The 21,982-nt window shown below is 47.3% G+C and overlaps 4 protein-coding genes across 6 annotated transcripts; 1 reads left to right on the top strand and 3 right to left on the bottom strand.

The window, feature by feature from the left end:
• Positions 1-1,189: 1,189 nt before the first annotated feature.
• LOC111066246 (rho-associated protein kinase 1) lies at positions 1,190-12,387 on the bottom strand. Of its 3 annotated transcripts, none has more exons than XM_022354696.2 (11): positions 12,344-12,387; positions 12,174-12,268; positions 8,860-9,005; positions 8,524-8,780; positions 5,818-8,452; positions 5,441-5,715; positions 5,070-5,263; positions 4,811-5,004; positions 4,614-4,719; positions 4,318-4,542; positions 1,190-1,424 (listed from the first exon to the last, which is right to left on the bottom strand). In XM_022354696.2, the coding sequence occupies exons 2-11, from the start codon at positions 12,194-12,196 to the stop codon at positions 1,418-1,420; spliced, it is 4,062 nt and encodes a 1,353-aa protein (XP_022210388.1). In that variant the 5' UTR covers positions 12,197-12,268; positions 12,344-12,387; the 3' UTR covers positions 1,190-1,417. The 3 variants fall into 3 exon arrangements, with proteins under 3 accessions (XP_022210388.1, XP_022210386.1, XP_022210387.1); XM_022354694.2 differs by lacking the exon at positions 1,190-1,424 and adding an exon at positions 3,323-3,872; XM_022354695.2 differs by lacking the exon at positions 1,190-1,424 and adding an exon at positions 3,323-3,872 and having other exon boundaries at positions 5,070-5,236.
• A 2,572-nt stretch (positions 12,388-14,959) lies between these two features.
• On the bottom strand, positions 14,960-15,983 carry LOC111066249 (40S ribosomal protein S19a). The gene is made up of 3 exons (XM_022354700.2): positions 15,946-15,983; positions 15,552-15,622; positions 14,960-15,482 (listed from the first exon to the last, which is right to left on the bottom strand). Exons 2-3 carry the CDS (start codon positions 15,620-15,622, stop codon positions 15,083-15,085), a joined length of 471 nt encoding a protein of 156 aa, XP_022210392.1. The 5' UTR covers positions 15,946-15,983; the 3' UTR covers positions 14,960-15,082.
• A 132-nt stretch (positions 15,984-16,115) lies between these two features.
• Positions 16,116-18,551, bottom strand: LOC111066248 (CWF19-like protein 2 homolog). The gene is made up of 3 exons (XM_022354698.2): positions 17,159-18,551; positions 16,365-17,087; positions 16,116-16,300 (listed from the first exon to the last, which is right to left on the bottom strand). The coding sequence occupies exons 1-3, from the start codon at positions 18,476-18,478 to the stop codon at positions 16,169-16,171; spliced, it is 2,175 nt and encodes a 724-aa protein (XP_022210390.2). The 5' UTR covers positions 18,479-18,551; the 3' UTR covers positions 16,116-16,168.
• A 250-nt stretch (positions 18,552-18,801) lies between these two features.
• On the top strand, positions 18,802-20,311 carry LOC111066260 (actin-related protein 10). Its single transcript, XM_022354717.2, has 3 exons — positions 18,802-18,985; positions 19,059-19,211; positions 19,277-20,311. The coding sequence occupies exons 1-3, from the start codon at positions 18,915-18,917 to the stop codon at positions 20,187-20,189; spliced, it is 1,137 nt and encodes a 378-aa protein (XP_022210409.2). The 5' UTR covers positions 18,802-18,914; the 3' UTR covers positions 20,190-20,311.
• The last annotated feature ends 1,671 nt before the right edge of the window (positions 20,312-21,982 follow it).

Below are 21,982 nucleotides of genomic sequence, written 5' to 3'. Positions count from 1 at the left end.
GGAGAAACACTGTTAAGTTTACCTACCCATCATCATTAAGTATCCAAAAACAAGATATGATTTTAGCAAAAATAAGCCAAAATTACTAAGGATAGCTTCAGTGGATTGCGCTCCAAAGCGATCCTTCATTGGGACTTGTCGTTGTCAAGTTCAAAAAGGCATCTCAGGGCATGGGCCGAGGCAATGATGATGATCTTCAGCATGCCATTTGGTGACGATGTGGCGGCGGCTGCGACTAAGTATACGATGACACCAAATTAAAAAAGCTGTAAAGTAAAAACGGCAGAAGAAACGCCAGAAATATTTATGCATATTTTGTGGGTTCGTCGGGGCCTTGAACTGATTAGGTGGATGGTGTGTGTGTGGTGTGGTGGTGCATGACGATGGTTCGAGGTGTGCTGACGGTGATGATGCTGGTCAGGAGGGTGCTGGCTGGCGATGACGGTTTATGGGTGACAAAGCTAGGCGATGCGATAATTAATCTTCCACACGCTTTCAATTTTTTTTGCAGATGTTCTGCGGTCAGATGTGGCCACCACAAGTCAGAGTCAGAGAGTCAGGGGCGGGCGTGGCCTGCACTGGGATGTTTAGCCATGCTAATTAGCTGGCCTCAACGCCACTCAATCGCTACACCTGGTGGGGCTCCAACTTACCTTGAACTACAAAATGTCCAGCTGCCAAATAAAAGAGCCCCCATAGATACACGGAGATACATGGAGATACACACTGATACACACTGATGCACAGATTGGAGATACATTTTAATGGTCGGTTCGGTGGTTGGGCCTGTGGTTGCCTGTGAAAGCCAGAAAAGCAGTCACAACATAAACAAGAAACTTGTTAAATTATGAATAAAATCAAACAAAATAAAAGACAAAATTTCCTTTTGTCCGAGCGAGTGTGGAATAATGGCTGCCCACCAACCAATCTACATACTCGAACACAGCTCCCTACAAGTTCCATTAAGAGACCCTAATCCATTGATAATGACAGCCGAAACCGAGGCATACATATGTAAACCGAAATCATTTGCAAATCCCCCAATGCAAATGCAAATGCAAATACAATAAAATCTGATTCAGGTTGGGTCGGTCTCCTCCTCAAGAAATACAACATTTTTCGTGCAATTTAATTTCTCAATTTCTCATTTAATCAGACTTTGGTAAAAACTTAATTCTATGGTACATATATGATATATGTACATGTATGTATATATATGTATGCATGTGTTTTGGGTGTACATAAAATATGAATTAAATGCATTTCCGCACATTTAAATGCATTCGCAATTCCAATTCGCAATTTAGTAATCTTTTATATCGTTTCAGCTTCTATTTCTAGGGCCCTTGGGGGGACAGTCTCAGTCTCATCGTTTTGTATGCTGCATCCGCTGCGTTCCTATCAGACTTTTTTAATATTATTTGCTGGGGCTGGGGGGGGGAATTCAACTCAAAAGTCAAATAAATGGTCAAAATCATTAAAAAAAACACGAAAGAAAATAAAAAATACAAACACAAATGTCAAATGTTGATTTTATACACATTATTTACTTTATTTTGCTGGGGCTGGGGTTGGGTGGGGGTTGGGAGGTTGGGGCGTTTGCAGTTCAATTTCTGAGCCGATTCTGTTGGGGGGCGAAATGCAACTGCAGACGCGCCTTAAACTACAGTATATATATATGTATATTTAAACATAAACATAAACGTAAACGTAAATAAACGTAATACGAATGGATCATCATGACAATAAAATAGTACAAATAAAATACAATTTTAAAAAAAAGAATAGAAAGCAATAGCTCGCTCGACTTAATTTCTCGACTAAGAATTACAACTGAAAAGCATAGAACAGAGAGGTCTCCCAGAGAGGATTGGCTCTGCAGAACTTTTTCTTGTGGGGGGCTCTTATCCGTTACTTTTAAATGCAATACGCTGCCGCCTCTCTCACAATGTACAACAAAAAAAAAAAAACTAAGGCAACAAACAAAATGGAACGTGTCGATGATCCCTAAAGAAATACAAAAATTTGGAGTCCGTTTCATGGTAAACCATATATAAACTGACCGAGTGAGTGAGTGAGTGAGAGATAAAGAGAGAGAGTGAGAGAGAGAGAGTGCTGAGTGTGGAAGGCTGCAGCGCCATCGAACAGAAATACAAATAAATAATTTGTTTAGCTTAAGAAATAGAACATATTGGATATTTAATACTTAGTTGTAGCCTTTTACACAAACACACACACACACACACACACACACACACATACACACATACACACACAACACTCACAAAAAAGTCTGTGTGTTTTCGTTTCGTCTCGATTCGTTTTTTGTTTCATTTTTAAGTGTTAGCTTAGTTTTGTTTCGTTTCGATTGATTCATGTCAAGCTCTGTGCAGTGTTTATATTTCATATATCAATATATACAATATTTATATTTTTTTATATTATTGATATATATTTGTATATATATATAGATTTGTGTATATTATATTTATATCCCCATTTATAAGGGCAGGGTAGGTAAGTTGGGGAAGCATTTGCTTTAAGTAACTGATTGATTGATTGGTTGATTGATTGATTGTTAATCGTTCAGGGTTCTCTGATCCTACAACTACATATAGTATGGTATTATCTATAGTAACTATGCTAGTGTATATATATCAACGTTTTAAAAGAGTGTTTTCTTTAAATGGAATACAAGTTAAAGCTTTGTAAAAAGGGCTCGAACTTAGCTTCATTGATTGTTTGATTGTTGAATGGTTGGTTGGTTGCTTGGTTGCTTAGTTGATTGCTTTTGCGTTTGCGTTTGCTCTGTTGCAAGCTGGGCTCTGACTTACATGTGCGCTTATATGCGCTAGGTATATTTATATATATATATATAATCTATATAATCTATATCTATATCTATATTGTATATATTGTATATTGTTCCGTTAATTTTCTTTGCCTTCTTTCTTTTTACAATTTACGCACAATGTTGGGACAATCTGATTTCGCTACACAACATCAACAACAAAAGCTAATAAACTATACAAAAAAAATATATATATTAAATTAATTCGAATTGTTACAAGGCATCAAATTTTAAAAACTATTAAAATGAAGCTGCACCACAAAAGGAGCTAACTCTACCTCTTCGAACCGATCCGATCTAAGTACAGCTCTCTCCTGATTGTGGTCTGCTGGCGTGCTGCTGAGTGTGTGGATTGCCACAGAATGCGTATCAGTGGAGTAGCATAGCAGCATACAATATAATAGTATTTATATTTATATAGAATATATATATATATAGTACAAACTAAATGACATATCTGTGGTTCGTGGTTCATTGTTGATCCGTTGCACGCTCTGACGTTGCTGCCATCTCTTCCTACCACTGAGGAGGAGTGGGTGGGTCTTCAATCTTACTCTGTTACGCTTTTCTGTTCTCTTTTAGTTTTGTATTGCTTGTGTTTATGGGTTAAAGAAGCGTTAGGCGAGTAGCTTACACAAAGTTTCAGTTTAGTTTCAAGTTAAATTTAGTTTCGATTATAAATTTATGTTTTAGATCTGCATAGTACTGTTTTCAACAATGTGTGTTTTGTATTCTTTTTAGCAAAAGTGTTTTGGATAGTTGGTTAAGCGTTAATTACAAGAATTGTTTTGCTCTTCTAGTTTTGAGTGTTCAGTGTGGCGGCGCTTTCTGCTTTTGCTGTTTGCTGATTGCTGTTTGCTGGCGTTTTCTGTGTTATTGCGCTGCAGGGCACTCTCTCTCTCGCTGGTTGGCTGTGTCCCTGGTCTTTTGCTGGATTCATTTCAGCGATGAGTTGGCTGGCAGCGTGGCGGAGCGTTGCACATTCACAGCATACGGCTTGTAGGAGGAGCGGGTCGATTGGCTACCAATTGGTTGAAGCGATGTTTCCGATGCAAATGATGTTTGGATGATGATGATGCGAATGATGGTTGGATGATGATGATGATGATGATGATGTTGAGATGGAGAGATGATAATGATGGTTAGCGAGCAAGAGACAGGGTGTTGGGGGTTGGGGAGGGGGTGGAAGAGAGTAAAAGAGAGAAATACCATTCGATATTAATGAAACCAACACAGAGGGAAACACAAAAGCCTGGGTGTTCAAAACGTTAATCAGTTAGTTAGTTAGTTATCTTAGATTAGTTTAGTTAGTATCGGCTTCTGGCCTGGCCTGATTCGGATGAAGGGGGGGGACGTGGGGGGAAGGCAACGTCACGGTGCAGGCCGTCTCAGGCTACGAGACTCAGGAATCAGGGCCCACCAGGCTAGGCTCTGCGCTCTCTCTTTCTCGCTGTCTCTGTGTTTACCTGGGCGATATCTTGCTGCCATCGGTGCTATTGTTGTTCGACGAATTCGCTTTGTATCCACTCTTTTGGATACGCTTCAGCAGACGGGCCACCCACAGCGATTGCTCCTCGGACGTGGAGGCCAGCAGCAGCATGTCGCGGGCACAGCGCGGATCATGGTTGAGCTTGCAGGGCGCCAACGGATCATGCTTGTCCACATGCTCCTTGTGTATTTTGTTGCGGCATCTGCGGAAAACAGCAAATCAAATCAGTTGAGTCGAATCAATTCAGAATCAGAAATTAATTAATCATTTTACCTCTTGCATTCGTAAGCCGCCGGCGGCTTGAACATGTGCCACAATGGCTTCGGGCACACCTCGCACGCCGTGGGCATGTGGTAGGTGATGTGCACAAATTCATGACCTTAAATGTGAGCAACAACAGGGATTAGGATTAGCTATTTGGTTCAGATGATATATGCATATGGTGCGCAATTTGCTTTGTATCTCCGTACCCTTGTGGATGATGGTGCCGGGACGCTCCTCGTTGCTGTTGCCGTGCAGCACGCTCACATCCAGCTGGCTCTGCTCGTCCGGACGATGGGAGGCGCCCTCGCCGGCATACAGCAGCTGAAAGATGCGCGGAATCTCTTTGGCATCGGCGCGAATGACATCGCCCTGGGTGACGCTGCGCACATGGTATACCTTGCTGCAAAGTCGTGAGAGAGAGAAAAGGTTAAAGTCGCAGCATACACAAAAGATGGTGGGACTCACCTCAGATCCAGTATGAGCACAGCGTCAGTGGTGTTGTGCTTGTCAATGTCCGAATTGTAGAAAATGATCTTGCGCGACGAGACAATCACATACTGGCGCTTCCAGCCGTGGCCGCGGCGACGGTTCTGCTTGTTTGGTACACTCAGCCAGCCCTCGAAGACTGAGTCCTGTGTGAGGGAGAGCAGAGAGGAGTGCTAGAGAAGCCCAAAAGCACGTCGCGTGTGTGTGGAGGCGGAGGCGTAGGCGTAGGTGGGAGGTGGAAGTGTTCGGAGTGTGTGTTTGTGTGAGTATGTGTTTTCGGTTGGATAAACTTGAGAGTGTGTGTGTGTGTGTGTGTGTGTGCGCGGATACAAGGATCTCGTGCCCCTTACCTGACTGTCCTCGGGATCGTTGTCAGCGGACGAGAGGGAGGCCGTCTCGTTCAGCTTGCTCTGTAGATGCTCAATCTCGGTGGCCTTGCAGTCAATCTCCATGACCATCTTCTGCTTGTGCTGCTGCTCCTCGGCGCACAGCTGCTGCAGGTCCTGGTGCTTCAGCAACAGCTGATTGAATTTGTCACGCTCCTGGGACAGCTCCTGCTGCAGGCGGCGCATCTCCTTCTCTTTTTTGCGCAGCTCCGCCGTGGACCGGGCCTTGCTCTTTTGCTCTGCGGGTAGAGGGGAAGAGGGGTAAATGGAAACAGATCATATATTTTGGTGTCTTTATTTGGAGCATCTTCTTTGAGGGGGGGGGTAGGCTGTTCACTTACTCTGCAAGTCCGAGTCGCGGCGATGCATCACCTCCGCCAGCTTGTTGACGGCCACCTGCTTGAGCAGCACCTCGGTCTTGCACTTCTCCAGCAGCTTGGTGATCTCCTCGTCCTTGGTGGCACGCAGCTGGCCCAGCTCGTCCTGCTGCTTCTTGTGCTGCTGGACGAGGTCCTCGTACTCGTTGGCCTTCTGGCCGAGCTTCTTGTGCAGCTCTGTCTCCGCCTCCTTGAGGGTGGCGAGCGTCGCTTCCTTGGCATTGATCTCGTTGCGGTGCTTCATGATGAAGTCCTTCAGTTCCAGCTCCTTGATGGTCTTCTCCTTCTCGAGATCGGCCACCGTTTCCTCGGCTATCGAGCGGGCCAGGGCCTCAGAGTCGGCCCGAGCGACGGCCACTTGCACTTGGTGCTTGAGCGAGACGCGCTCCTCCTCCAGATCCTCGATCTTGGCCAGACGCTCGGCACTCTCCTCACGATTCTCGTTGGCCTGCGTCTTGTAGAGCCGGGAGAAGCACAGCTCTGCATCGAGCTGCTCCTGCAGCTCCCGATTGTTGGCCAGGGCCTCGTGATGGGTGCCCTTCAGCTGCGACAGATCCTCCTCGAAGCGCCGCTTGGCCTCGCGCTGCGCGGACAGCTCCTTCTGCAGCTGATTCTCGCGAGAGCGCAGATGCGCCACCTCCGAGCTGAGCAGACTCAGCTCCGAGAGCAGGGCGTTGCGCTTGCTGTGCTCCTGGTCTAGTTGCGACTGGAGGGCGGCCACCTTCTCCGACTCCTGGCGGCACTCGCCCTCGAGCTTCTGCAGCCGCAGCTGAATCTGGCGGTAGTCCACGGACAGCATGTTCAGCTGGCGCTCCTTCTCCTGCCAGTTCTGGTCCGCCTTGATGCGGGCAGACTTCTCCTCGTTCAGCTTGGACTGCAGTGCCTTGACCTCCTGCAGATTGGCCTCCTCGCGTGAGACCAGTCGCGACTTTTCAGTCTCCTGATGGGCCTTGACCTCCTGCTGGTAGCGACCCTGGGCCGCCTTCAGCTCAAAATCGATGCTGGCATGGCTCTTCTCCAGCTCACTGATCCGCTCCAGCAGGGCGCGATTGTCCTCTTTGGCCTTCTGCTCTCGGACCGAGGTTCGCTCGATGTCATTGGTGAGGGTCTGCATCTTGTTCTCCGTCTCCTTCTGCAGCTCCTTGAGCTGGCAGCGCAGGTTCTTCTCCTGCACCACTTGCGCCTGCAGATCGGCATTCTCCTGGCCCAGCTCCTCCTTGTGCTTCTGCAGTGTGTCGATCATCTCGCCCATGTCGCGCACCTTCTCCTCCTGCGTCTTCAGCGTGAAGCCGAGCTCTGTGTTCTGCTTCTTCAGCTTCTGCGTGTTCTCCGTCTCGCTCTTGAAGCTGTGCTCCATCTCCTGCAGCTGCTTCTCCAGGGAGACGACCTTCTCGCTGATGTTGAGATCGCGTGTGCGCGTCTTCTGCTCGTTCTCCAGATTGCGCTGCGTCTCCACAAGCAGGGCCTCCGTCTTCTTGCGCAGTTCGATCTCCTGCTCCACCTTCTGCATGGCCACCTTGTAGTTGTTTTTGCGCTGCGCCAGATCCTTCTCGTACTCGGCCGCAATGCGCTGCAGTTCGACCTCACGCTTGCCGCTCAGCTCGATCTGGTGCCGCAGGCTGGTGTCCTGCTTCTCCAAAGCATCTGCCCGGCCGCGCTCCCGCTCGAGCAGGGCCTCGAGCCGCTTCAGCTCGTTGGAATTGGAGGTACGGTGGCGGTGATTGTGCCCATGCTGCCCATGGGCATGGTTGTTGCTCGCATTGCTGTTCACCGAATTGGGCTCCTTGGCCTCGGCGTCGACAGTGTCGCTGGACAGCAGCTGGTAGTCGCCCGTGTAGGTGAAGCCGATGAAGGGCAGGTGATTGCCATCGAAACCCTTGGGGACGGGGAACACCTCCTCCGGCTTTTCGTCCCTCTCGATGTCCTCGAAATTGCGCGTATCATCGTCGGAGGTCAGCTCCGGCACAACCGGTGGCACACTCTCCCTGATATTGTCAAAGGACCAGGTGTCGTTCCTGAAGAACGGATGCGCCTTGATATCATCGATGCCGTAGCGGCCCAGACGCTGCGTCCGATCGGTGAGGAATGCCCGAATCAGGGCCTTGGCCTGTTCGCTGATCTCCACCTCCTGGGGGAAGCTGAGGGAGTTCTTGTGGTCCATGATCTTGCCGTAGGTGCCCACCAGTGAGTCCGCGTAGAAGGGCGTCTCCCCAAACAGCATTTCGTAGAGGAAGATGCCCACCGACCACCAGTCGCACTCGCGTCCATACTCATTGTCCACGCCCTGTGACTGCAGCACCTCCGGACTGATGTAGTCCGGCGTGCCGACCGCATTGCTGGACACCACCTGGCCGTTGGCGCCCATGCGCATGCAGGTGCCAAAATCGGCCAGCTTCAGGTGCCCATAATTGTCCAGGAGCATGTTGTCCGGCTTCACGTCCCGGTGCACAAATCCCATATTGTGAATGGTGTCCAGGGCCAGCACCACCTCCATTGTGTAGAAGATGGCCCATTTTTCGGGTATATCGTAGTCCCCCATCAGCGAGACAATATCACCGCCGGGCATAAAGTCCATCACCATGTACAGATATTTGGAATCCTGCCAGAGGGGTTCAGATGATTATATTGGATTGCAGCCGAAAGGGCAGCACCAGCAGCAGCACCACTCACCTGAAAGGCAAAATGCAGTTGGACAATCCACTCGGAATTGGCATGGGCCATTATGTGACGCTCCTCCCAGAAGAAGGCCGAGTCCGGTCGCTTCATCATCTCAAATTTGGACAGACGCTTCATGGCGTACACCTGGCTGGAGGACTTGTGCCGCACCAGTTGCACCTCACCAAAAGCGCCGGCGCCGATTAGCTTAATGAAGTCAAAGTCCTCGACATTCATGCGCAGCTGATTGATACGTTGCGCCAGGGGTTTATCTGTGTGCAGGGAGCGGGGAACATAAAGAATCTCTGGGTTTTTGCTTGGGCCGGGTGGGGTATGTGGGGTGGAACTTACATTTGCCTGCATACTGTTCGATGTTTTTCAGCCTCTTGAGGGAGTCGTGGTCGCAGTCGCTAACCAGGGCCGATACCGTATCCAGCAGGCAGTCCACATTGCAAATGCTGGTCGGATCGCGCATCTCGCGCTCGAGCGTGTTCGCTCTGTACACGGTTAAGAGCAAGATAGAGAGAGAAGAGAGAGAGAGAGAGAGAGAGACGTAGTATTGAGTCCTCGAGAGTCGGTTAAAATGATGAAGAATGATGTTTACTGATTCACTTTTGAGCAGCACAATTTGTTTATCATTTCCGTTATTATAAGGTATATATGTACCATATGTACTAGCCAATGGGCATAAATAAACAAAGAAACAAACAAAAAAAAACAAAGCAAAAACTTCAAATGTACGGAAAGTGCGCAAATTACTCATAAGAATTGGGCGAATCGTATCCGTCCCCCCTCCCCCTCCACGACTCAAGCATTACCAATTTTCCACCCACCCCACCCGGGAGGGACAGACAAGCTGCCACAGCGTACCCCATTCAGCGTTAGTGTGATTCAGAGAGAAAGAGAACGATTCTAGGAATAGTCCCGTTATGACGAGCTGCAGCGGCGCAACAGCGGAAATCGTAGACAAATGGGCGACAGCGACAGCGACAGCGCATGTCAGGAAATCTGCATGATGGCCAGCTGTACGTATTCTTAATCATACATACATGCATACATACAATATGTACATATGTGCAATAATTACAAGTATTTAGTTTCATTCAACGGAAGGAGACAAGAACAGCTCAGCGCGAATACGCACAAACTTTGACAATTAGAACAAGGCAATGGCGAGTAGAGTGTGTGCAAACAAGATGAATATGACCAAGTATTGCAGGAGGGGGGGAGGAGGAGAGAGAGAGAGAGAGTGTGAGAGAGAGAGCAGCAGCATTGGAAGGAGGCCTTGACTTTATCGCGCAACTCTGTTGACTTTGATAAATTGTGGAAAGAATGCAAGCCACGACGACGACGGCGACGGCGACGTTGATATGGCTTACTTTTGCGTTGCGTCTGGCTGACAGACAACAGTGAGATTTTTCTCTCTTGCGTTGGTTTTTCGTGCTGCGTTTTGTGTTTTGAATGAATTCAGAGAGAAGAAAAATCAGCGACCTGACCCCACCACTCCCCTCCTTCAGCTGCATTCATTGACACACGCAAATACACATATGTAAGATATGTATACTCATAAGCATATGTACATATGTAGGTATGAAAATAAGAGATCAGCATTTGGCAAGGCTAGAAAGAAGACAAGAAGACGGCTCTAACTGCAAGCTAAACGAACATGGGGTAAGGACAGTCCGACTCGATGCTGCCTCATTGGAGTAGCCATCATGCTTCGCCAGGATCAGAGGTAGAGTCTTTCCTTGTCTTACTCCACCACACAGCATGGGAAAGCGCGCTCTCGCCCTACGGATCTAAGGATCTACGGTTATTATAGGTCAGGAAGGAGTATGCTAGAAAAGTAGCTAAAACTGGAGACAAATATTATTTCCACCAATCCACAGCACAAGGCAGACAGTTCAGAGAGGGTGGAAAAGGAGCAGGAGGAACCTGGAGGTATGGAGGAGGCGGACAGGCCAAACCAAGCCAAGTCTTGGCTGGTCCGTACCGATGACAGGCGTCGGCGCTAAAATAAAAATTGATACTAAAAGGTGTTTGAATTGTTGTGATTTCATCATCGCCACTTACGGCACGACAGAAAAGTCAAAAACAGAAACAACAACAAACGCAAACCAAACAACTTTGGGAAAGTGGAATTTTCAAAAAAAAAAAAAATAATAAAAAAATACAAAAAAAAACGCTGCGCTGTTTTAGCCAAAGCGGCGAATGGCAGCAGCAAATACAACAACATTATTATTAACAGCAAAAGCAACAATCATAATAATACATAATCACAGCAACAGCAACAACAATGGCAACAACAATGGCAGCGACGACAACATTATCGTCACCTATAGACAATATAATTTTCAATTTAATTTATACGTCGTCTTCCAAATAAGCTGGAAAGCATTTTACGTTTGAAACAAATTGAAAGCTTCAATCCTGGCTTTGAAGCTTTTTCGGGGCAACGGAGAATGCTCAACGAACGGGATACTATCACGCGGGCAGAGCGCACGGCAGGGGAGGGGTTGAGTGTGGGTTGTGGATTGTGGATTGTGGGTGGGCGCATTTTTTGCGTTCCCGAATCGAATCTCTTTCACACAGAATTAATTTTTGCAATTAGTTTTTATAGAGGGTTTACGACCAAATGCGCACTGCAATTGCCAATTGCCATTTGCCATTTAGCAAATTTCTGCTTTTCTTGTTACGCAAATATACATATGTATGTACATATACATATACATACATATATGTATATTAATGTTGTTGTTTTTGTGCACTTATTTGTACTTGGAGCGAACCAGAGATAGCTTTTTGGGTAGGGGAATTGAGTGGATGGCGGAAAATGAGTAATAAAATTGAAGAATTTATATGCATCGCAGGCAGTCCGAAAGCTTCCGTGAAACTGTTAGCAGAAGGAGGCAGGCCCAAGAGGGTGGAAAGTGGGAAGTGGGAATAGGAGTGGGTGTTGATGTGGATGTGGATGTGGATGTGGAAGCGTGAGCGTGGAGAGCAAGAGCACAACATACCGTTCCAGCTCACTCAAATGGAGTGTGGCCGGCATTCGCCGGCATGGCCACATGCCCTCGCTCGCCCTCTGGGATTTTCAGCGAGGTGGGGTTGAGTGGGTTCTGGGTCGGTGGTCCTAGTCCTAGTCTTGAGTTTTTGGCTCTGGACCAAACGATAAAAACGCACGCTTCACGCATCCGATGCAACGCAACGACTGCCCGTTGTTGCCTGTGTAACAACAGCAGCGGCGGCAGCAGCAGCGCTAGCTGGCTGGCTTGCTGGCTGGCCCGCTTCGGTTCGGTTTGGTTACAAATTTTAATGCGAAAATGGCAAATTTATTATAAAGTCGCCCCCCGTTTTGTTCACTCGCTTGTCAATTTGATTGCCGCTCTGTCGCTGTCGCTTTGAACATGAGATTATGGAAGGTGTTTGCTGCCAGCGCGGTCGGTCTATTACTTTTTAGCTATTTTGTTGTTTTGCCATTGCAAAGCTCAAAATTTGCTGCCTAACAAATCGAACAAATCTATGGCTGCGGCTGCCATTCAGGTGACAATTAATTGAGTGTAGCGCAGTCGCTTTTGGGTCGCCATCTAATTCTCATCTCGTCGTTTCGTATCGTATCTGGCTACGCGGAGTACAATATCTCGTCGGTGCACATTCTCACTCACCGACGCCGCCTTTCCACGTCCATGGCTAGAACGTCCCAGTTGGATAGTTGCCGTCGTTGTTGTGGTCACCACCAAGCAAGCATACAGCTGTGCTCCTGCAAATTAATTCGCATCAGAATTCGGAATTAGTAATGCCAATTGTATGGGATAATGGCTAGAGACTGTCTCACCTGCAGCAGAGTCCCGAGTTCCGTCCACGGGCCGAGCAGCTCTCGAAGCCCTGCAAAAGTGTAGAAAAGTTGCATTACTATTATCAAGCCTTAAAAATAGAGTTTTACCTTTTTTTCTTTGAGGGTTTCACAATATCAGTAGGATCTGTATTTGAGTTGCGAGTGGGTCTGGCAGGAGGGGGTGGGGTTGGGGCACGCGTCAAAGCTGCCGCTGCTGATCGTGGCTGACGATGAGGTCACGAGCGTCGCTTGCCGTTTGTTTGTTCACTGCTGTCAAACCACATCCACTTGGGAATTGGGATTCGGTTTTGGGTTCTTTTGCTGGAGTACCGCCAACGCCACATACGGACGGCACACTGGCGGGGTCACCGCGAGCTCACGGCGTTCCCAGGTGCGTCGTGTTATATTGTGCAAACACTTGGCCCAGTTCGTTGGGCCGTAATTTGGTAAATTTAATTTTGCTTCAGTGCTTCCGTTGCAGAGGTTAGATCAGGATTTAGCAGTGTCCTCCTCCTGGCGGTGTGCTTTGTATGCTGTGATTTATGCCGTGTGTGGTGCCTTGGATGCGTATTGGCCTTGGTTCTCGGTTCGACACGGCACGGCTTGGCTTAATGCTGCGCGGCGCGATTCAGCATGCAACAGTTGAACGGAAACGGGCTTTGGCACGGGGGCACGGCCACGGGCACGGGCACTGGGCACAGGAACACGCAGTATTTTGGTCTGGGTACGATGATGGCAACAGCGAAAATCTCTGGGCCTTGTGCTTAAATGTTTTCGACTTTTTATTTGTTGTACATTTTTACGATACCTTTTCACACACACACACTGGCGGGCGCGCGCTCAGACACACACGCGAAACACACACTGATATGTATACGTATATAAATACAAACACACTTTTTTTCGTTGGAACTTCGAACGTAGCAAATGCTACAACAATAACAAGGCACGGTGAACACCGACGTGCGTCACTCAAAGGGGCGACGGGGGCGGCAAAAAGGCGCCTATTTTGGCCGCCAATTTTGCTATTTCACGACTTGACTGCGGCCAAATCAATCAATTATCGAAATTAATTTTAATTAGACGCTACGCGTTGCACTTCAACAGTTGCGGTCAGCGTGACCGTGACGATAACGATAAAAAATACCATCCGGCCAAAAAATAAATACCATTAAATACCATTTTAGTTTCGAAAAATACCATTTAAATACCATACCATAAAAAAACCAGCGCAATCCGGCGATCAAACGAAACTTAACCCACTTAACACCCCTCTATTTAAAAAGTTGATCACCCTTTTTTAAACCGCGGAAAATAATACTGTTTGTAAAGGCCCCTTGTAGCTCCATCCTCCTCTTTACTTACAAAACAAAAATGACCACCGAAATCTTTCACCTGTAATGCGCCAAATATGTTAAAGCTACATAAATTTTGTGGGAATATTAAATGCCCCCCCCCTAGTCGACAATGGGATAACGTTCTATTTTATTGATTGAAATCGTATTCCATAATTTTGATATTCAGTTTAATATTACTAGCTAGTTGGCTCTCTCAGCCCTAAACAAATAATTTTATCCAATTCCTCAATCAATTTGGTTCAGGATTGGCTATTTTTCAGAACTATTTTTCATTAGATTGTTTACATAATAAGGTTTAAACAAAAACGGCCAAAGAAATGTGATGTCGTTAAATTTTTGATGTTGATGTTAAATTTTTGTTTTCCAAGCAGTTTTGAAACCTAAGCAATTAAGACTTTTTCTCGTACATTGACATTTTCTTGACGTATTCATGCATATAATTGGATTCTTCTATATATATCCCGATCCCGATTCAAATTCTTGGTATCTACAAGAATACCATTGAGATAGCTTCAAAGTTTAAACTTTAGACAAATTTTACAACCTACTAAATATACAAAAATAGTTCATAAAATCAATTATCAAATTCCCAATTCATCCCAGAGCTGAAAAAGTATGTGTTCAAGTCCTGAAATTTATCATTGATCTGCACTCTTGCGGCTTAGATAGCTGTCAGTCACCGGTATGCTGCGAGTCGTCGATCCATTCGTGAATGTGGTTCTGGACAAAACAGTTGAGGTGTGCAAAGACAACACTATCGGAATGGTGGTAAGATTTCCATCTTGGTTGGCATTATTGTTCAGTTTCCATCAATGCTTCAGAAATTAAATGCTGCCCTTTGACATGGCTCCACTTTCAGGCAATTCAAAGCACAGCACAGCACTATAACCATCAGGCAGTCAATCTCTTGGACTGCACTTTAGTTATAGCATAAAATACAGTATTAATGTGTGTAAATATTTGATTGATGATATGCTATCCCTCGCATATTTCGTGCCACTGGAGGGAAAGCATGATAAGGGATTCCATTTACAAGCAGAGTTTAGTTTACTTAGCTGATCATGTACTCTCTTCACTATTCTAAATTTAATGGAGCTGCGTTTCAATGCTATTTAGGTACTCAAATTAGCCGCAGGTTTTTCAGCATTTCCGATCGGGCGCCAAAAATTTAGTTGCTTCAGGATTGATGATGAAAAGGGGCGGGCTGGAGGTACGATTATTTGGTAAAGAACAATAAGTAGAACACATTGGTATCGTATTTTCGCTTGTTATGGTTCATTTTAATTTTCCCATTTCTGGGAATGCGCTTCTAACAAGAAACGCGTAAATTATAAGCTTAAAAAGGTTTTAGACTTTCGCGTGCGGATTCAGCGATCCACGTTTACTTGGAAATGACAAGGGGACCCGTCAGCTTGGCGGCATCACGCTGCTTGGCCACAATCTGGTTGGCAATGCGATCCAAATCACGCTGTCCGATGGAGCTGAGCTTGCGGCCACCCTCTGGGTGCTTTTCGACCAGGCGGGCGTGCTCGAGGGCCTGGAGAGCCTTACGGGCAGCACCGTCAGCGGCGCGGCAGAAATGCGAGGGGTGGACACCGTTGCGCTTGCGACCACCATAGATCTTGGTGATGGAGCCAACACCAGCGGGACTGCGGTGATACAGATGACGCAGAATCGAGGCGCAACGCACATAGAACCAGTCGGGATCGTAAGGGGCCAGCTCCTTGAATTTGGCCGTCTTGATGATGTCCATCTGGTCGGGCACCTTCAATTTGCCAGTCCTGCGTGACCAAACACAAACAAAACAATTGTGAGGTTATGTGTTGGAATAGATTGATGTGCGTACTTACTTCTTGAGGAAGACGGCAACCGCCTTGGTAACGGCATGCTGGTCAATATCCTTTACTGTGACACCTGGCATCTGAAATTCAAGTGAAAAACGAACAATTAGAAGCGCCGCGGAAAACACGTTGCCGTCAATCGTTCTGGCTATGGGAGCGGAGCCCATGCACAGCGCACACGCACACACACACACTCAAGCAAATCGAGAGAGAGAGACACAACAAAAACTGCGAATCCACGCTGATTTGCTGCAATTGAGTGCTTCGTTGGAACATCACCAAATCTTGGCCATTTAGCTTGTGCTTTCATTCACCACCCAGATAGGGCGCACACTTTCATATAGTTTACTGCATTTTGAACATAAAAAAAATTAGTTTCACCGAAAAGAAATTCGAGCACAACCTTTCTTGTTAAAGTCAACCGGAAAAAAGAACAAGACGCGTGAGGTTGGCTGCGCTATTCAATGTGACAGCGTTGCCACCCGATCGACAATCTCACCAGTGTTGATAACCAAGAGTTGCACTATCGAAATATCGACTAGATATATTCAACTAAAAATTCAAATTTATTTTTGTCAACATATGTATGTAATGAGTAAACGGACGTTAAATGTTTGTCTGCCGGCTTAAGCTTCCTCGGTACAATCGAATTTTTTCCAGCCTTCTGCAAACGACTTCACTTTTACAATGGACTGCTGCTCCTTTCGCGGCTTGCGCCAAGTGCTTGGATTCAGTTCAAGCATTCCGCCAATAATTTCCTGCAAATAAGTAATCAGTTCAGTACACAGCACATTCGGCCCTCAGTTCGATATGGTAGCTAACCTGGGCAAAATTCGCTGGGAAACGATCCTCATCCTCGATGACGTGGGCGAAGCCCGAGTCCATGCCAAAGTGCACCCAGACGTATGGCAGGCCCTTGGGTATGACTGCTCTCAGCGATTTGTGACGCAGCGACACCAGCTGCTTGTTGATGCACCACTCCTGCTCGGACTCCTCGATGGCCTTCTTGAAGTAGAAGGGCGCCATCTCACCCTGGCTGTCGGGTATGGGTATGCAATGCACACTGATATGCGGTCGCCTGTGCAGCTTGTTGGCAATCTCATAGAATATCACATCCTTGCGCTGGGCGGCAAACATACGGGTAAGGGCCTTTCGGAACTCGTTCAGCTCCTCCCAACCATCCTCGTCGAGCTGCGTCGAGCAGGAGACGTGCTGCAGGGTAGTCAGAATGCAGTGGCCATTCTGCAGACCCACATGCCAGGGCAGGCTCAGGTAGATTATCTTCCCCATCGACACCATCAGCTGCTTTTCCAGCTTTGGCGAGTCAAAGCAGCGTTCACAATTTGTCAGGCTCGTCTCCAGCCGATTCGCCTCCCGTATGGCACTTTGCAGCTCCCGTTTTTCGGCATCGGCCTCCGAGATATTCTTGCGCACTTTGTCCGCAAATATGTCCTCCAGGTCATCGTTGGGGTTCTTGTGCTTGGACACAATGTCGGCGTACTGCAGGTTCGATTCGGCGGCCGTTGCATGCTTCTCGCGCTCAAACTAAACAGAAAACGGAAGTGGATTAGAGCCGGACTGGACTGGATCGGTTCAAGGTTTAACGCGAATCTTACCATCTGCTTGATGTCGTAGCGATCGTCGTCGGCAAAGTATCTCACCCGTTGGCCATCCACATGGGTGTCGACCTTCTTGTTGCTGCGTTTCTGACCCCGGCGGCCGCCATAGAGCGCGTTGGGATCTGTCGTGCCAGTCGCGGCCTGCACCAGGGGGCGCACATTGCCGCATTGATCGGTTTTGGTGAGCAGCACATGCTCCGAGGATGAGGTTGATGATGCCTTGGATTTCTTTGGCTGGGTGGCTGTCTTGGGAGGTTTGTTGCCGCTGGCCAGGAAATCGACGCGTTTTTTTCGTTCTTCTGCCAACTGCTGGTTGAGTTCAGCTGCACGCTCCGTATTGCCCATGATCTCTGCTTTGATGGCTTTACCAGCCAACTCATTGATTTGCTCATCCGTTAGGCAGGCGGCCAGGGCAGGCTGGGCAGCCTTGTCCGCGGGCTCTTCATCAGATGAGGCACTTTCTGACGTAGATTTGCGTCTTCTCGGCGCGGAGGGACTGTGGCAATGCGTCTTGGATGAAGGCTTCTGCCAGCCTCGTGCCGAGGAGCTCTGTGCGGAGCTGTAAGAATGTGACTCTGTCTCGTGTTCATCATCGTCCTGTGGCTTCTGGAAGCCGGGCAGGCCTGTGCCATTGCTCTTCCAGTAGGGATTGAGCTCGCGTCCGCTCTTGGCCGGATCGTAGGCATCGATCTGTTGTAGCTTGTCGTTTGGCTTGGTTGGCTCCTTGCGTACTCTGGAGAAGGTTTTCAGCAGAAGGTCGTCACTGGTCATCCAAGTGTCGCGCACCACTGGTGTATCCTCAACCTTACCCTTGTCTTCGGCCTTAGCCACAACGGGAGCGCGTTCCACCCACTCATCTTCGCTGTGGCTACCTTTTTTGTGGCTCCTTTTGGACTTTTGCTTCTTCCTGCGATTCCTGCGCTGCTTCTCATCTTCGCTGGATGAGGACGAGGAGGAGGAGGAACTAGAGCTCGAGCAGTCGCTGTCACTGTCACTATCGCTGTCACTGCTGCTCTGGGCCTTCCTGCTCTTTTTCTTCGAAGATTTCTTTACTTTCGAGGACTTGGACTTTGATTTTTGCTTTCCTTTCTTCGTCTTCTTGGCCTTTTTCGATAAGGCACTTGGGGGCTTCTCCAGTTTCTTGGCCACGGCTGGCAGCATCCAATCGCTTTCGCCCCGCAATTCCCTTTGAAGCTGCTGCTTCTTGATAAGACCGGCTCGCTCCTTGGCCTGTTCCAGCATCTCGGCACGGGCCTCCCGTATCTGCTGGCGAGCCTTCTCCTTGTCGCTGCCACTTTCAAATTGGATGTAGCTCATTGCGTTTAAATTTGTATACGTTTTTTGATATTTTAATTAATTGTTTATAGCCACCCACTGGTGGGCAGTGTGACCGCGGACTTACCGATAAGATATACCAAAATATACCTTATCATTTTAAAAATATACCGAGAAAAAAAAAGAATTTAGCCCACTTAACCCCCCTCTGTTTAAACAGGTGAAAACCTTTAGTTAAACCACCGAAAATAGCTGTTTAATTAATTTTTCCTCTTTGCTTACAGGTCACGATGTCTTTCACCTGAACTGCGTTAAAATTCTTCCAGTTGCATGATTATAGTGTGTATTTAGATACCCTCTGGTCGACAATGGGTTAATCGTTCTCTGTCCATGATCGGAAATCATATTGTTTTTGCCCAGTAACACCCCCAATCGCAATTAAAAGAGCCTTAAAATCGGCAAGAACCATCTTCTCAAGATGCCCATCTACGAGAGTGTTATGCAGGAGAAGCCGCCAATCGTCTTGGACATTGGAAATGCCTACACAAAGTAAGTAACAGGCAGAGATGGAAAAACTGTGTTGTAGATGATATCATCATTGGCGTCTTGTCTCTTTTTAAAGGCTGGGCTTTGCTGGGGAGGCGTATCCACGGAAAGTCATGCCCACGGAGGTTGTACTGACAACGACGGGGAAAACGAAACGGCTATTTGACTATGAACAGAAGGAGGAGTTCTACGACCAAATCGTTGACTTTTTGCAGACGATATTCTTCAAGTAGGAAAAATCGATAAACCTCTGACCCAGACCCGACCTGATTATAACCAATTGTTGCTTTGTAGGCACCTGTTGGTCAGCCCCAAGGAGCGAAAGTTCGTGGTGGTGGAGAACATCTTCGGCCAGACGGTGGTCAGGGAGACCTTGGCACGGGCACTCTTCGTCCACTTCGATGTCTCATCGGTTTTGTTTGTGCCGGCTCATCTTATAGCGCTGTCGACGCTGGCTGTGGCCACTGCCGTGGTCGTGGACATTGGCTATAGCGAGACCAGCATCATGCCCGTCTTTAGTGGAGTGCAAATCATGTCCGCATTCAAGGACCAAAGCTATGGAGGCAGCGCCATACATGCGGAAATCAAACGGCAGCTGCTGGAGACGGGCGTCAGGGAGTCTTTGCTCACAGAGAGCGTACTGGAGGACATCAAAGTGCGGACATGCTTTGTGACCACCATGGAGCGGGCCCATTCTCGTGCCAAGGGAGACGACAATCAGCTGACGCCACCGCCCAGCGTCGACTACATCATCTGTGATAACGATACGATGGTCCAGGTGCCTGGCACCCTTCGGGAGACCGTCTACGAGATAATGTTCGAGCCGAACAACGAGCGCGACAGCCTGCCGCATCTCATACTGCGCTCCATTCTCGACTGCACCCTGGACGTGAGGAAGCCCCTAGTCGAAAGCATGTTCCTCATCGGCGGCGGCTCCATGGTCCAGGGCTTGCTGCCACGCCTACAGCAGGAGCTGCAGCACCTACTCACCAACGATCCCTACTACGCCGAGCGCTTCCACGGTGAGCTGCAGTTCCAGTTCTTCAATGCCATTGGCAAGCAGAATTTCACCGCCTGGCTGGGTGGCGCCCTGTGTGGCGCCACAGATCTCATTCAAACACGATCCCTGGCCAAGGAGACGTATCTGAAGAACGAGCATGTACCCGACTGGAGCAATCTCTGTGACAATCGGCACGCGGGCTCATAAAGGGCGTGTGGCGTGGCAGGCAGCGGGAAATCGAAAAATTATTTAAAAATTTCATTTTGTTTTGATCTGTATTATGTGTAATACTTAAGTAAATGAACAGATTTTATAATACATACCATATAGAAACGATTTTTGAATGTCGTTTAAGGCGCCATTTGACATGTTTGGAGATTCGGTTAAGGTCTCTTCCTCTTCAAGACAGTCCGAGACAGGGGCACCGAGATCTATCTCTTGATCTAGCACTTGTCATGAGAGACGGGGAAAAACAAGGAGACAAAGTCAGAAAGTTATCCCCTTTCCAACCTAATTGACTCGAATTTTAGAATATTTTATCCGTTTCTGTCTGTCCCTCTGCTCTCACACACCAACACCAGCCGTTATATCTCGCTACCCTCTGTCGGACGGTGCACGAGGACGAGGACGAGGTGTGTGTCTGTGAGGGAAAGTGGAAGTGATCCGGTCCTGATTCTGTGGAGTCCCCCGTAGCAGCAAGAAACTATCCTCCGAATCAAGTTGAGACTGGAATCTCTTTTCGAATTTGTAAATTTATTTCAAATTTATTACCTTATTTCGATTTTGTGTGTGTGTGTTTTTTTTCTGTTCGTAGGATGTGGATGTGGATGTGGATGGGTATGGAGGTGTGGGGTGGGGTGGCTCTTCTGCGCTTCAATTTCATTTAGTTCTAAATAATATATATAATATTCCCAGGAATAATTATATATAATGCACTCAACTTAATTCTTGGAATCCCGATGTGTGTGGAGAGGGGTGGGGATTGATGTGGGTGTTGTGTGTGTGTGTGTGTGTGTGGGGGGGGAGGATTTTCTTCATATACAATTTGATATATTATATTATATAATAATAATTCGTAATCGTTGCCTATCAACTAAGCCTAAGCGTAATTTCATAAGTATTTCTTTCATAAGTAGTACAATAAATATATATATACATATATGTATATCCATATACATATGTATATATATATATATTGCATATGTATATGCATAAGCATATATCATGCATATATTTGAAATTTTAGGTAACTCTATTATACAAAGGGGAACCGTGGGGAGTGGGGGGAAAGCACAATTCATTTTCATTATCTTTTGCCTATATATAAAAAGTGTTGATGTGTGTGTGTGTGTGTTCGTGTGTGTGAGGCACAGGGCGGATTAAGAGCCGGGCTTAATGGCTTGCTCTATCGCTGTCTGGCTGCCTCTTTCTGTACGTAAGCGTTTTTCGAGTATTGGCAATTGGTTTTTTTTTGTATCGATCCCATCCGACTCTCTCCCTCTCCTCTCCACTCTCTATTCATTTGTGCAGCAGGCAAATTTAACAAATTCCGAATAATAAATAACAAGGCAGTGGACAAGTCCCTTCTTCACTGCATGGATTACAAAGAAAAAAAAATGATATATATATCTATATGTATATATGTACATATAGGAGCGATGGCTTGGGCGTGGCGCATGGTTGGGCGTGGGGGACTGGGACCTAACTAAACTAATTTTACAGATAATTTATATAATAAATAATTAAGAGTTAAAATGTTTGTTGGTTTCTTTTCGTTTTGTTAAGACTGGGCGGGGTCGGGGTCGGGGTCTGGGGCTGGGACTCGGGGCTGGGGGCTGGGAATGCGCCGCCATCTGTTTCACGCGCGCTTCATCCTCTCCGGAGATGGAGAGCAACAGCGGCTCCATCTTCTTAGCTAGTTAACTATTACTTTAAGTTCAGTCGTCGCTAGTTTGGCAGCCGAGGTGGCCGTGGCAATGCCCGTCGTGCCCGTCTCCGTG

The sequence above is a fragment of the Drosophila obscura genome, unplaced genomic scaffold, assembly GCF_018151105.1.
Source record: "Drosophila obscura isolate BZ-5 IFL unplaced genomic scaffold, ASM1815110v1 contig_97, whole genome shotgun sequence".
NCBI classification, from domain to species: Eukaryota; Metazoa; Arthropoda; class Insecta; order Diptera; family Drosophilidae; genus Drosophila; species Drosophila obscura.
The sequence above is the reverse complement of the archived record's forward strand: the minus strand, read 5'-3'. Positions and strand labels throughout refer to the sequence as shown.

Excerpts from the sequence above, each read along its gene's own strand:
- LOC111066246 (XM_022354694.2), bottom strand. The coding sequence starts at position 12,196 with ATGGACGTGGAAAGGCGGCGTCG. Across the intron at positions 5,716-5,817 it reads CCGCGACTCGGACTTGCAGA|AGCAAAAGAGCAAGGCCCGG; the intron begins GTAAGTGAACAG and ends CTCTACCCGCAG. Across the intron at positions 3,873-4,317 it reads GGCAGCAAGATATCGCCCAG|CCAATCGACCCGCTCCTCCT; the intron begins GTAAACACAGAG and ends ACCAATTGGTAG.
- LOC111066249 (XM_022354700.2), bottom strand. The coding sequence starts at position 15,622 with ATGCCAGGTGTCACAGTAAAGGATATTGACCAGCATGCCGTTACCAAG. Across the intron at positions 15,483-15,551 it reads GTTGCCGTCTTCCTCAAGAA|GACTGGCAAATTGAAGGTGC; the intron begins GTAAGTACGCAC and ends TTGGTCACGCAG.
- LOC111066248 (XM_022354698.2), bottom strand. The coding sequence starts at position 18,478 with ATGAGCTACATCCAATTTGAAAGTGGCAGCGACAAGGAGAAGGCTCGC. Across the intron at positions 17,088-17,158 it reads GCTACGACATCAAGCAGATG|TTTGAGCGCGAGAAGCATGC; the intron begins GTAAGATTCGCG and ends TTTTCTGTTTAG. Across the intron at positions 16,301-16,364 it reads TCCCAGCGAATTTTGCCCAG|GAAATTATTGGCGGAATGCT; the intron begins GTTAGCTACCAT and ends ACTTATTTGCAG.
- LOC111066260 (XM_022354717.2), top strand. The coding sequence starts at position 18,915 with ATGCCCATCTACGAGAGTGTTATGCAGGAGAAGCCGCCAATCGTCTTG. Across the intron at positions 18,986-19,058 it reads ATTGGAAATGCCTACACAAA|GCTGGGCTTTGCTGGGGAGG; the intron begins GTAAGTAACAGG and ends CTCTTTTTAAAG. Across the intron at positions 19,212-19,276 it reads TTGCAGACGATATTCTTCAA|GCACCTGTTGGTCAGCCCCA; the intron begins GTAGGAAAAATC and ends GTTGCTTTGTAG.